Below are 10,912 nucleotides of genomic sequence, written 5' to 3'. Positions count from 1 at the left end.
GGCGGCGGAGCGCGGAGGACCGACCGGAGCGCGGGGCCGGGCGCTGTCCGCGGTGCTGACGGCCGGCGCGGGGCGCGGAGAGGACCTGCCGCCGGAGAGCCATGCGCCCCGGGCCGCTGCCGCTGTCCGCGGTGCTGACGCCGCCGGGTGCCCGCCGCTGCGCCGGCCCGTAGCCCGCGGCCCCCGGCGGTGCGGGCCCGCCGCCTGCGGCCACGTCGCCCGGAGGAAGCGCGCGGCGTGGATTTCCAGACGCCGTTCTCTCTAGATTCCAACACCCTCGCGCCTCTCCTGCGCCAGAGGAGCGCCCGGGCCGTCCGTCTCCCCCTTTGCGCTCCCCAACTTGGCGCGCCCTCCCTCCCGTCCCTCCCTGACACTCCCACCACCCCCCCTCGGCTGGCGGCGAGGCGCGATGCCGCAGAAGACGCGCTGAGCCCTCTCGGATCTAATGCGCAGAGGAGGCTGTCCCAGAGCTGCCGGGCTCCCCCGAGGCTGAACTCCATCCAAGGTGCCCGCAGGCTCCCTGCCCGCCTTCCCCATGCCAGCCCGCAGCTAGGGGCGAGGACAGCGCGGCCGGGCTGGGGTGGGTGGGGAGCTGCCGGAGGGGACAGGCGGACGCTTGGCTATGGAAGGCTCCAATGGCTTTGGGATCGACTCCATCCTCTCCCACCGGGCGGGCAGCCCCGCCCTCCCCCAGGGGGACCCCCTGCTCGGGGACTGCCGCTCGCCCCTGGAGCTGAGTCCTGGCTCGGACAGCAGCAGCAGCGACTGCTCCTCACCGGCCTCGCCGGCAAGGGACTGCCTGGAGGCGGGCGCCCCGAGGCCTGGCGCTGGCGGGGCGCCGGGCCCCGGTCTGGACTCGCACCTGCAGCCGGGCCAGCTCTCGGCCCCAGCCCAGTCGCGCACGGTGACCTCCTCCTTCCTGATCAGGGACATCCTCGCGGACTGCAAGCCCCTGGCGGCCTGCGCGCCCTATTCTAGCAGCGGGCCGCCGGCCGCCCCGGAGCCGGGGGGCCGCCTCGCACCCAAGGCGGGGGAGGACTTCAGGGACAAGCTGGACAAAGGGGGCAGCAACGCCTCGTCCGACTCCGAGTACAAAGGTAAGACGGCGGCGGGAGGCGGGAGCTGGGGAGCTGTGTTTCTAAAAACCAGCAGGAAACTTCGTGCACACGGAGGGCTCAGCACCGGCCGGCTCCGAGCGCCCCCTCCCCGGCCCGGGGCCTTGGCCCGCGGAGCAGGAGCAGCCGGCCTGTCCGAACCTCCCGGTGCCCGTGGCTATGCCTCTGAGCAACTGAGATCTGGTGCAGACCTCGGGGAAGGGGACTCTATGCGCCCAGGAGAGACCCCCAAATGCACAGAGCAAACTCTCCAAACTTCCGCTGAGTCTGCCCTGCCAGGGGGGCTGGAGGGCAGGAGCGGGCGCCCCTCTGGCCAGAGGCCGAGAAAAGACTGCAAAACCACCAGACCCCGAGGGCTCCGCTGAGCGCCCTCCTCAGAAGAGTGAATTCTAAGAACAGTCAGAACTCTCCGCCCTTTCATCTGGGTTTCCGGGGAGAAAAACCGGGCTTCGCCTCCCCATGGGCCCAGCAGCGCTCTGGGTCCGGGAATTATGCAAAAGGAATGCTCACTTCAAAGGAGCGGCAGCAGCAGGCGGGGCTGGGAGGCTGGCGGGGAGCGGGTCCGAGGGCTGGTCCAGAGGGGAGCCCTGCACCCACCCAGCGGTTCTCGCTGAATTTGATTTTTAAGAGAATCGAGCGATTTCCGAGCGGCCAGCCCCCGTCCCCTTACCTGGGGGTCACTGGCCCTTCGCTTGCCTCTCACCTCTGTGAACCTGCCCTTGTTCCCTTTCATCCCGCCTTAACCAGGGAGCTGAGACCAAGGCGGAGAGGAGGGGGGAGGGAGGGGAAAAGAAGGAAGAAGGAAGGGAATCGGAAAAAGGAGAACCCTAATTTTATAGTCGCCCGCGTGGCCGGGCCCCTGCCTGGACGTCAGCTCTTTCACCAGTTCTCTCCCCGCAAGAAGTGGGAGGCAGGCGGGGCGGGGGGGGGGGGGGAGTCAGGGCTTCGGCCACAGAGCCATGTCCCCTGCAGCGGAAGCCCGGCTGGCCGAGGCCCTTCGGAGCTCTGTCAGCTCAGAATTAATTCCGAGCCGTTTCCTCAGACAGAACTTCCCTGCGAGGGCGGCTGCTCTGCCGCCTGGGGCCTGCACCTCGGGCCCCTGTTTGTACCCATCTTCACAAAAACACAGACCGGCTCGGAGCACTCTCCTTCCGGCCGAGAATTCGTTTGTGGACAGGCCCTGACCTCAAACCCGCACCGCGCGGGGCCCCACGCCCCATCTGCTGTCCTCGGCTTCCCCAGCACCGCCCGCCCGGCCCCGGCAGCCCGGCCGCCAGGAAGCGGGCAGGTGGAGCAGAGCGCCCCGGAGGCCGCAGGCTTGGGGCCCAGAACCCCGGGCTCCACCCCAGGGCTGCTTCCCACGGCGAAGCAAACCTGCCGGGGAGGACGGGTGCGGGAAGGCAGGGAAGGCAGAGCAGCGGCAGGATCGTCTGTTTATAACCGTGTTCTGTTGCTGGGAATTCTCAGCAACACCCGCTTTGTGGCAGAGTGAGGGGCAGGAGTGGCCAACGGCGGTGCCGGGCGGAGAGCATCGGGCTCCTGTCTCCTTTTATTTGGGATTTTGAGGAGAGGTTTCGTTTGAGATCCTGGGAATATCAGTGCCCCCGGGTCCGAGAAGATGTCTAACCGGGGAGCGGGAGGGCCGCTGTCCGTGTATCTTTCCGGTCGGCGAGGAGGAGGGCGGACGGTCTTCCCACCCACCCCGAGGTGGTGCCGCCTTCGCGCCGACAAAGCCCGGGGTGAAAGGGCGGGGACGGCCGAGCCCGGAGCGGTGCAGCTGCTTTTTCGGGGCCGAGGGAAGAGGCTGGCGGGGACACAGAGCAGCCGGGGGGCCTCATCCCACCCACTTCCCGAGCGCGTCCTCTGCTCCACGGAGGGCCTGGGGGGCGGTCAGTCTTCAAAGGCTCCGAGGAGAACGAAAGTCCAAAGTGCTGTTTGGAAGGAGCCAGGCCAGGCTTCCAGGGAGGGAGGTCTGCCGGGACTCCAGCTGCTGGAGCCAACGTCTGTCCGTCTGTCCGTCTGTCCATCCGTCTGCCAAGAAACCGAGCGGGCACTCTGCTCCAAACCACCCTCCCCCGGGGCGGAGGGGGTCTCAAAAACTCCGGGGCGTTGAGGTGTGGCCTCCGGGCTGGGAGCGGAGGCCGCAGGGGGCGGGCGGGTTCCTGGAGGCACTGGAGGCGGCCTCCAAAGGCTCCCGCCCGCGCCGGGAGGATTAGAGAAAAGCCGATCTCCCCACCACCAGCTCCCCTTCCCCCAGCTCAGCCCTCAGCCCTCATCAGCCCTCAGCCTCAGCCTCAGCCTCAGCCTCAGCCCTCAGCCTCAGCCCTCAGCCCTCAGCCCCAGCCCTTAGCCTCAGCCTCAGCCCTCAGCCTCAGCCCTCAGCCCTCAGCCCCAGCCCTTAGCCTCAGCCTCAGCCTCAGCCTCAGCCCTCAGCCTCAGCCTCAGCCTCAGCCCTCAGCCTCAGCCTCAGCCTCAGCCTCAGCCTCAGCCCTCAGCCTCAGCCTCAGCCCCAGCCCCAGCCCTCAGCCCTCAGCCCTCAGCCTCAGCCTCAGCCCCCAGAAGCGGGTTTTCACAAACAGTCCGGCGGGCAATTAGGCCAAGAATCCAGGTTTCCGCGGTTTCACGATGGAGTTTGGACCGTTGTCTCCGTGCACTTTGTTAAACTTTACCTGCGGAGCCGGCTCCCAGCGCCGGCCAGTGCCCTGCCGGGCGGGAGGGCAGGGCGGCCGCTGGGCCGGAGGAGGCGTTTTCTCCCCGGAGGCTCTCCCGGCCCCGCCAGCCGCCTCGGTGCACACGGCGCCCGCACCTCCCGCTGCAAACCCAGGCCTTTCCGGTTGAGACGGCTCCCTCCCTGGTGGCTCAATTAACCGGATTATTGTTTCCTGCAGAGAGGAATCAACTCGCATTCAGCTGAACCTTGTCACTACACACGCCAGGCACAATGAGGCTCACCGTGAAGGAGAGGCGGAGAGAATAGGGGGGGGGGGCCCAGCCGGACCCCCTTTGGGGGAAGTGGTCTCTCTGGTTACACCCTCGCGTTAGGGGAGAAGGAGGGAGACGGAGTTTGCCTGGCCAGTGTGCGCTTCCGTGCGGTCACCCCCGCGAGAGCCGCCGTGGTGTTCGGGAAAAATAACCCTCTTGGGGTCCTGTCCTTGGGCTTCAGGCGTGAGAACTCTCTGGGGGTCCCCCCGAGGGGCAGAACCCCCCCCCACACACACACAATGCAGAGCTAGTTGGGAGCCACAGTGGGCGCAGTGGGGACCGGGGAACGGACTCTGCACAAACCCATCGCTTAATTTTCCAAGACCAGGCGCCTGCGATTCGCCCCGAGCTCAGCCTGGGGCACCGGGCGCTGCTGCAGCTTAGGACCCGGCGGGCCCGGCGTTTAGGTCTGCACCCCCCGAGGGGCCGGGAGGTGTGGGTGCGATTTACCGTCCGGACCAGGGTTCGCGCCGGGCGCACAGCGTCCTGTCCCTCCAAGCGGGTTTTCCTCCCCAGACTCCCGCCCTCAGCTTCCGCCCTCACCGGCCCCCTGCAGCCAGAGCATCCGACAGCCACCGGCGGGACCCCTGCGCCCCTCCCCCGAGGGCGTGCCGCCAGCCGCTGGGCTCACCCTCGGGGAGCGCAGGGAAAGGGGGTGTGTCCTCTCGGTTTGGGCCACCTCTCCCCGGGGGGTCAGTCCTCCATCCGGGGCTGTGGTCCCGGTTCCCAGTGGCTTTGCCGCAGCCGGACCACTGCTGTCCGGGAGCCCCGGTTACTGGAGCGACCGCGCCAGCCGGGGGAGCGGGCGCGGTGAGGCCGGGGGAGCGGGCGCGGCGAGGCCGGGGAGCTGGGCGGGAGGGCGCCAGCCGGCGGGCACGGGGCGCGGGACGAGGCGGGCCTGACGCGCCCCTGTGCCCGCAGTGAAGGAGGAGGGCGACCGGGAGATCTCCAGCTCGCGGGACAGCCCCCCGGTGCGCCTGAAGAAGCCGCGCAAGGCGCGCACCGCCTTCACCGACCATCAGCTGGCGCAGCTGGAGCGCAGCTTCGAGCGGCAGAAGTACCTGAGCGTGCAGGACCGCATGGAGCTGGCCGCCTCGCTCAACCTCACCGACACGCAGGTCAAGACCTGGTACCAGAACCGCAGGTGAGGCCGGCTGGGGGGAGGGCTGGGGCGAGGGGTGCGGGGGGGGGGTAGGGCGGAAGGGGCTCCCTCGCCTTTCCTACCCCCTCCACGGAGCACGTCCCAGGCCTGACCATAGGGGCCCCGGGCTTCCCCGTCCTGTGAACGCAGGGACACCGGGACCGGAGAGAAGGCCTTGCCCAAACCCTGCCCGCGTCACAGAGACAGGCGTGAGCCGGCCTCCAGCGCCAGGCCTCCCCCAGGGCGGGGGGCAGACAGACCATGGGCCAGTCAGGTCCCACCTGCCGCCTGAACTCAGACTTAGGGCCCCGAGTCCTCCCGGGGGAGCCTCAGGCCAGAGCAGGTGGTGGTCTGTGTCCAGAGTATTTTTCTGGGAGGACAAATAGGCGGGTCCCTGGGGTGGGGTGGGGGTGGGGATGGTAGGGAGGTAGGGGGCAGGGGCTGTTGGGGGTGGGGTCGGGAGGGCTCTGGGTTCTACCAGCCTCTCTGGCCTCCTCGGTCTTTCTGGTGCTGAAACGGGGAGGGCCCGCCCCAGCTCCTCCGGGGACTGGGGAACTGGTGTTTTCTAATCTCCCTCCCTACCACACTCAGGGACAAAGATACACATATACCAACACACACGCACATACACACACTCAACCCATGGTCTCACACACACACAGGCACACACACACATCAACATAATTCACTGCACACAGAACACACACACACACAACATAACTCACCCTCACATAGAACACACACACACAGGCTCACACACACATAACTCACCCTCACACAGAACACACACTCACACACACAGGCACACACACAACATAACTCACCGTCACACGGAACACGCAGCCCCACGCCCCTCGCACACCGGCAGAGGCCGGCCGGCGCTCTCCATAAACAAGCCTCCGGACGCATCGGCCATGAATAATAAATACGATCCCTGCTCCGGGCATCAATAATTAAGGCCCGTTACAGTAATTACACAATTATGACGACGATGAATAATTCAGGGAGGGGAACGGCCGGTGTGGGAGCCGCCTCCGTGGGACCTCAGGGGGCTGCCCAGCCTCGGTCCCGGGACACTCAGGGTCTGCGCCCCAACCTCCTGGCCGCCCCCCCTCTTCAGCGGCCTGAGGGGGGGGTTTCAGCAACAGACGGGCTGAGGTGCCCCAGCCCCGGACCTGGGTGACGGAGAGGGTGTGCGGGGCGGGGCGGGGCGGGGGCGCCTTCTGCAGAAGCGGCTGCCTGGGCTCCTGGGGTGCAGCCTCGCCCACAGGTGGTAGCAAACCCAGGGTTCCCGGTCCTCTCTCCGGGCCATCTTGCCTGGGGGGGGTGTGGGGGGCGGGTGCACCGGGGAAGTAGGGAGGGACAGCTGTGCCTCCCTGGACAGAGGAGAGGTTAGAGGCTGGAGCGGGGCTCTGCCCGGTGGGGACCATCTGGGAAAATGCCCGCACCTCCGTTTGCTTCTCTGCAAAGGGGACGAGTGGCCGTGGGAGGCGGGGCCGCTGGAAGGAGCCGATTCGTGTAACCTGGGGAAGCGGAGCCTGGCGCTACCTCACTGACACCGCGGTGGGTCCCCGGGCCTCCCGCAGGACCATGGCCCCGCACCCAGGGGCGGGGGTCCGGGCCGCGGGGGGTCCGGCCGCGGAGCTGTCTGGCCTCGGCCTGACCCCGCCGGCCTTGATTTCGGCCCCCAGGACCAAGTGGAAGCGGCAGACGGCCGTGGGGCTGGAGCTGCTGGCGGAGGCAGGCAACTACTCGGCGCTGCAGCGGATGTTCCCGTCGCCGTACTTCTACCCGCAGAGCCTGGTCTCCAACCTGGACCCGGGCGCCGCGCTGTACCTGTACCGCGGCCCCAGCGCGCCGCCGCCCGCCCTGCAGCGGCCCCTGGTGCCCCGCCTGCTGCTGCACGGCCTGCAGGGCGCCGAGCCACCGCCGCTGCCCCCGCTGGCCGGCGTGCTGCCCCGCGCCGCGCAGCCCCGGTGAGCGCCGGTGCCCCTGGCCCTCCAGCCGCGCGTCCCCGAGGGCCAGAGGCCAAGTCTCCTGCAGCCGGACCGGACCCCGGACCCGGACCCGGACCCCCAGCCTCCCTGGGCCCTCCCTCTCGGCCAGCCCACGGGAGCACTGCCACCCGCGGATGTACATACACGGCACCCCTGCGGCGCCAGGGCCACCCCGTTGTCCCTCCCAGAAGCGGCCGGGGCGCCCCCAGAGGCGCTCTGCCCCCCGCGCTCCCGCCAGCACCCAGCCCACCCGCACGCGGCCGTGGAGGGGCGGCCGCCTGTACATACGGTGTGCAAAGTGTATATGAGGTTATTTATTCGTGACCTGAGCCGTGACCGTGTCCGTGAGTCCGTGCCCTGTGCCCCGAGCTGCCCCCTGCAGGCGGGGCAGGAAGGGGCCGGGGCCTGCCCAGCCCTGACCCAGCCCCACCGGCGCTCGGCTCTCGCTTTTTTAAATGTGAAATAAACTTCGTACAAAGGACGGCGCCTGTGCGGGCAGCTTCTTCACCCCGTGGCCCCTCTGAGTGTCCCCTCCCGGGACCCCGCTCCCTCCACCCTCACCCCCCGCTTCCCGGTGCTGCCCGGGCGGTTCCCCGGCCTCGGTCTCCCTCTCTCCCCCACCCCCGCCTCCGCCTCCCCTCCATCTGGCCCGCCGCCCCAGCCTGTCCCGGGGGCCGGTGGGTCAGCGGCCGGCGCTGCGGCCGGGCTGGGCCGCGGTGCCCTCGCTGAGCCGGCTCATCTGGCCACGACACGGGCGCCGGCAGCTGGTGACCGGCCCGCCGGGTGCGGGCCTGACAGATGGGCTCCGAGGCGCCCCCCCCCGCCCCGCCCTCCGCCCCGCGCCCGGCGGCTCCGGTCCCGGGAGGGTGGGACCCCAAGAGCTTTCGCTGGGAACCTGACGCCCAGCGGGTACCCCCACTTCCGCATCGCCTCCCTCCCTCTGCGCCCCGAGTCAGAGTAAGTGGGGGGATGAGCCCCAGAGGGGAAGGGGCTTACATCTCAGCCTCACTCCAGGCCTCCAGCTCAGGGTCAAAGGGCAAGGTCACCTCCTGAGGCCTTTCCCTCTCCGGGAGGTGGGGAGGCGGGGTAGGTGCTCCCCCCCCCCCCCACCACCTGCAGCTCACACGCCCGGGAGGTTTGGGGGCTCGACGACCTGAGCCCCTTCCTTTGATGGCATGGTGGTGCCCGGAGGGCTGCCTGGAGGTGGAGGGGGGACAGCTTACACCACACCCGCCCCGGCCCACTACGATGGCTCCCTAACCCGTCCCTCCCCCCCCTCCCCCGCACACCCGGCTCCCGATGTGAGGAGAGGGCATTATTCTCACTCGGCAAAGTGCACAGCAGCTAATTAAGTCGAGGGGCCGGCTTTGGGGTGGTTTGCATGTGAATGGGGGCGGCAAATCCCCAGCTCGGGCGCGGGCGCGGGGACGGGGCCGCGGGCCGGGTTAATGAAGTGGGAAAGGAGTCTCTCAGAGCCCCGTGCAAACAAGCCCCGGACAACCCCGCCGGGGCGCGCGGGCGGACTGAGACCCAGGGGATAAGTGCTCCAGATTAATCTCATTGAATAAGAATGAGACCAAACAAAACTCTCTAAAATCATATTAAAAATCTATCAGAGGACGACGCGCACTGGTGTGCTGCTCCTTGTGCGCCGGTGGGGGCGGCGGCCTCCGACGCCCGGCCGCGCCCGGACCCGCGCCCTGTAATTGTCCTTGTTCCGCGGGGGCGGCCGCCTCACACTGATGAAGAACAAGCCTCCGACAAGTTCCAATCACGGGGTTTTAAACGGCCCTGCGCGTCCGAGGCAACAACCTCGGCCTCCGGGCGGGGCGAGGCGGCTCGGCTCCCGGCGCCGCAGGTGGAGCCGGGCAGTTCCGGCCCCAGGGCTGGGCGAACCCGCATTTAAAAGAGAAAAAAGTGTGATCGTCCCACTCCTCCCAGCAGGCGGGACAGGAAGAGGCCCCGAAGCCTTCCCTCTGCCCCCTCCCAGGCTTCTGCCCCCTCCCATGCTCCTTCTCCCTGCCCCCCCGCTCCCATAAGCCTAGACTCCCAGCCGGGAGGGGCAGCAGGGGTGGGAAGCTCAGACTCCCGGGGGCCTTGGTGTGAGGCTGCGGGGAATAGTTGAGCTGATCTGAGTGTCCAACGTGGACAGACGACAGACAAGGGATGTCCATGAAGATGAGTGCCGCGCCCTTTCCCGCGGGCGCCGGCTCCCGGGGAAAAGCCTCCGTCCGGAGGGCTGTCCCTGGCTGTCCCTTGGGGGACGGAAGCGCTGCAGCAAGGCCACCAGCAGTCTGAACAGGCTGCCTTAGGGTCCTCATGGACTCCCCTCCTCCCGATCTCGCCTCCCTCCACCACAGCGAGAGGGGAATCTGAAGGAATGCACGGCCTTTGTCCAAAGGCCCTTCTCGCGTTTGCTTGGCTCTAAGATGCCGCTCCAATTGCGTCAGCCGGAGGGACAGACTGGGTTCCCCCGTGGTGTGAGACCGGCGGGGTCGCAGACCTGAGGGTGGCGTTAAAACCACATTCCACGGGCGCCAGGGAGGAAGGCTTTGGGCTGCACCACCAGGAAACACCCACATCCTCCCTGACCCGAAGCAGGAGGAGCGGGAAGTTTGGGAAATGAGAGGAAAGAAAAGGCAGGACGGACGGAGGAGGCACACCACACGGAATGTGTGCCGTGGAATTAGGCCAAAGCTCTGCCTAATTGACGCCTGAACCGTCTGATCTGCCAGGAGCTGCGATAAGAAGATTTCTTCTGAGGTTCCTCACATTTGGGGAATATTAACCCTCAGGCTGCTAAGCCCGTTTCTGTTTCTGTATTGATGAGAAACCCTCACCGAAGTGTTAGCAAGCGGAGGGAAGTTCTGATCCGGGAATTCAGTCGCTCACCCTTTGCACGCTTCTGGCACTTCCTCCCCAGGAGTGCGAGCTCTCTGGATTCCCCCTTCGTGGGAACGAAGAGCCGGGTTCCTTTGCGGCCCCCATCAGGCGCTAATCCTGTTTCTCACACAGCTGCTTCTGCTGGAGTTTGATCCCTCCTTTTCTCATCCAAATCATGTGAACCTTCAGGCATCAAAATAAAGGGCAGCTCTGCCCCCGCCCTGGCGTGTGCTATGGGCATGAGGATTGCCACCGGGCCAGCCGCTCCGGCCTCTGAGGTGCCTCCGGGCCAGTCTGGAGGGCCTGCTGCAGTGGGGCCTCTGCAGCATCCCAGGAACGGGTGTGTGTGTGTGTGTGTGTGTGTGGGGGGGGGGGGTTTGGACAGTGGGAGAAGGGACAAAGCAGACAGAGGTGGGTGGCTTTACCCCTCCCTCATCCTCCTCAGACCCCCTGGAGTCACGTGTCCAAATCTTACATTTATTGAGAAATCAATACACTGCGGGGGTCCTCCTTCAAACTTCCCAGCAGACACCATGGGAGAGGGGCACCCGAGGCTGGCCACAACAGAGACCAGACGAGATGAATTCAAAGGGGGGGGAGCGCAGGGCCTTGGCTTCTTTTGACCTCGAAGGCAAATAGAAGGGCAATGGTCAGTCAGTCACCCCGAGAGTCTCCCGTGGACGTGCAGGGCGAGCAATGTGTGACCCCAGCACGAGCCAGGGCAGCTGCGGACAGGAGTCCGCTGACCCACCAAACCCCTCAGGTCCCCACAAAGCATTTGGACATCGACCAAA

At 67.2% G+C, this 10,912-nt stretch overlaps 1 protein-coding gene across 2 annotated transcripts; it reads left to right on the top strand.

Moving 5' to 3' along the window:
• Nucleotides 1-145: 145 nt before the first annotated feature.
• BARHL1 (BarH like homeobox 1) lies at nucleotides 146-7,707 on the top strand. Of its 2 annotated transcripts, XM_084898661.1 has the most exons (4): nucleotides 146-505; nucleotides 928-1,097; nucleotides 5,024-5,241; nucleotides 6,930-7,707. In XM_084898661.1, exons 3-4 carry the CDS (start codon nucleotides 5,177-5,179, stop codon nucleotides 7,216-7,218), a joined length of 354 nt encoding a protein of 117 aa, XP_084754787.1. In that variant the 5' UTR covers nucleotides 146-505; nucleotides 928-1,097; nucleotides 5,024-5,176; the 3' UTR covers nucleotides 7,219-7,707. The 2 variants fall into 2 exon arrangements, with proteins under 2 accessions (XP_084754787.1, XP_084754786.1); XM_084898660.1 differs by having other exon boundaries at nucleotides 402-1,097; nucleotides 5,019-5,241.
• The last annotated feature ends 3,205 nt before the right edge of the window (nucleotides 7,708-10,912 follow it).

Source organism: Pipistrellus hanaki, assembly GCF_964339955.1.
Source record: "Pipistrellus hanaki genome assembly, chromosome: 11".
Taxonomy (NCBI): domain Eukaryota; kingdom Metazoa; phylum Chordata; class Mammalia; order Chiroptera; family Vespertilionidae; genus Pipistrellus; species Pipistrellus hanaki.
Note: the sequence above shows the minus strand (reverse complement) of the source record. Positions and strands in the feature narration are given on the sequence as shown.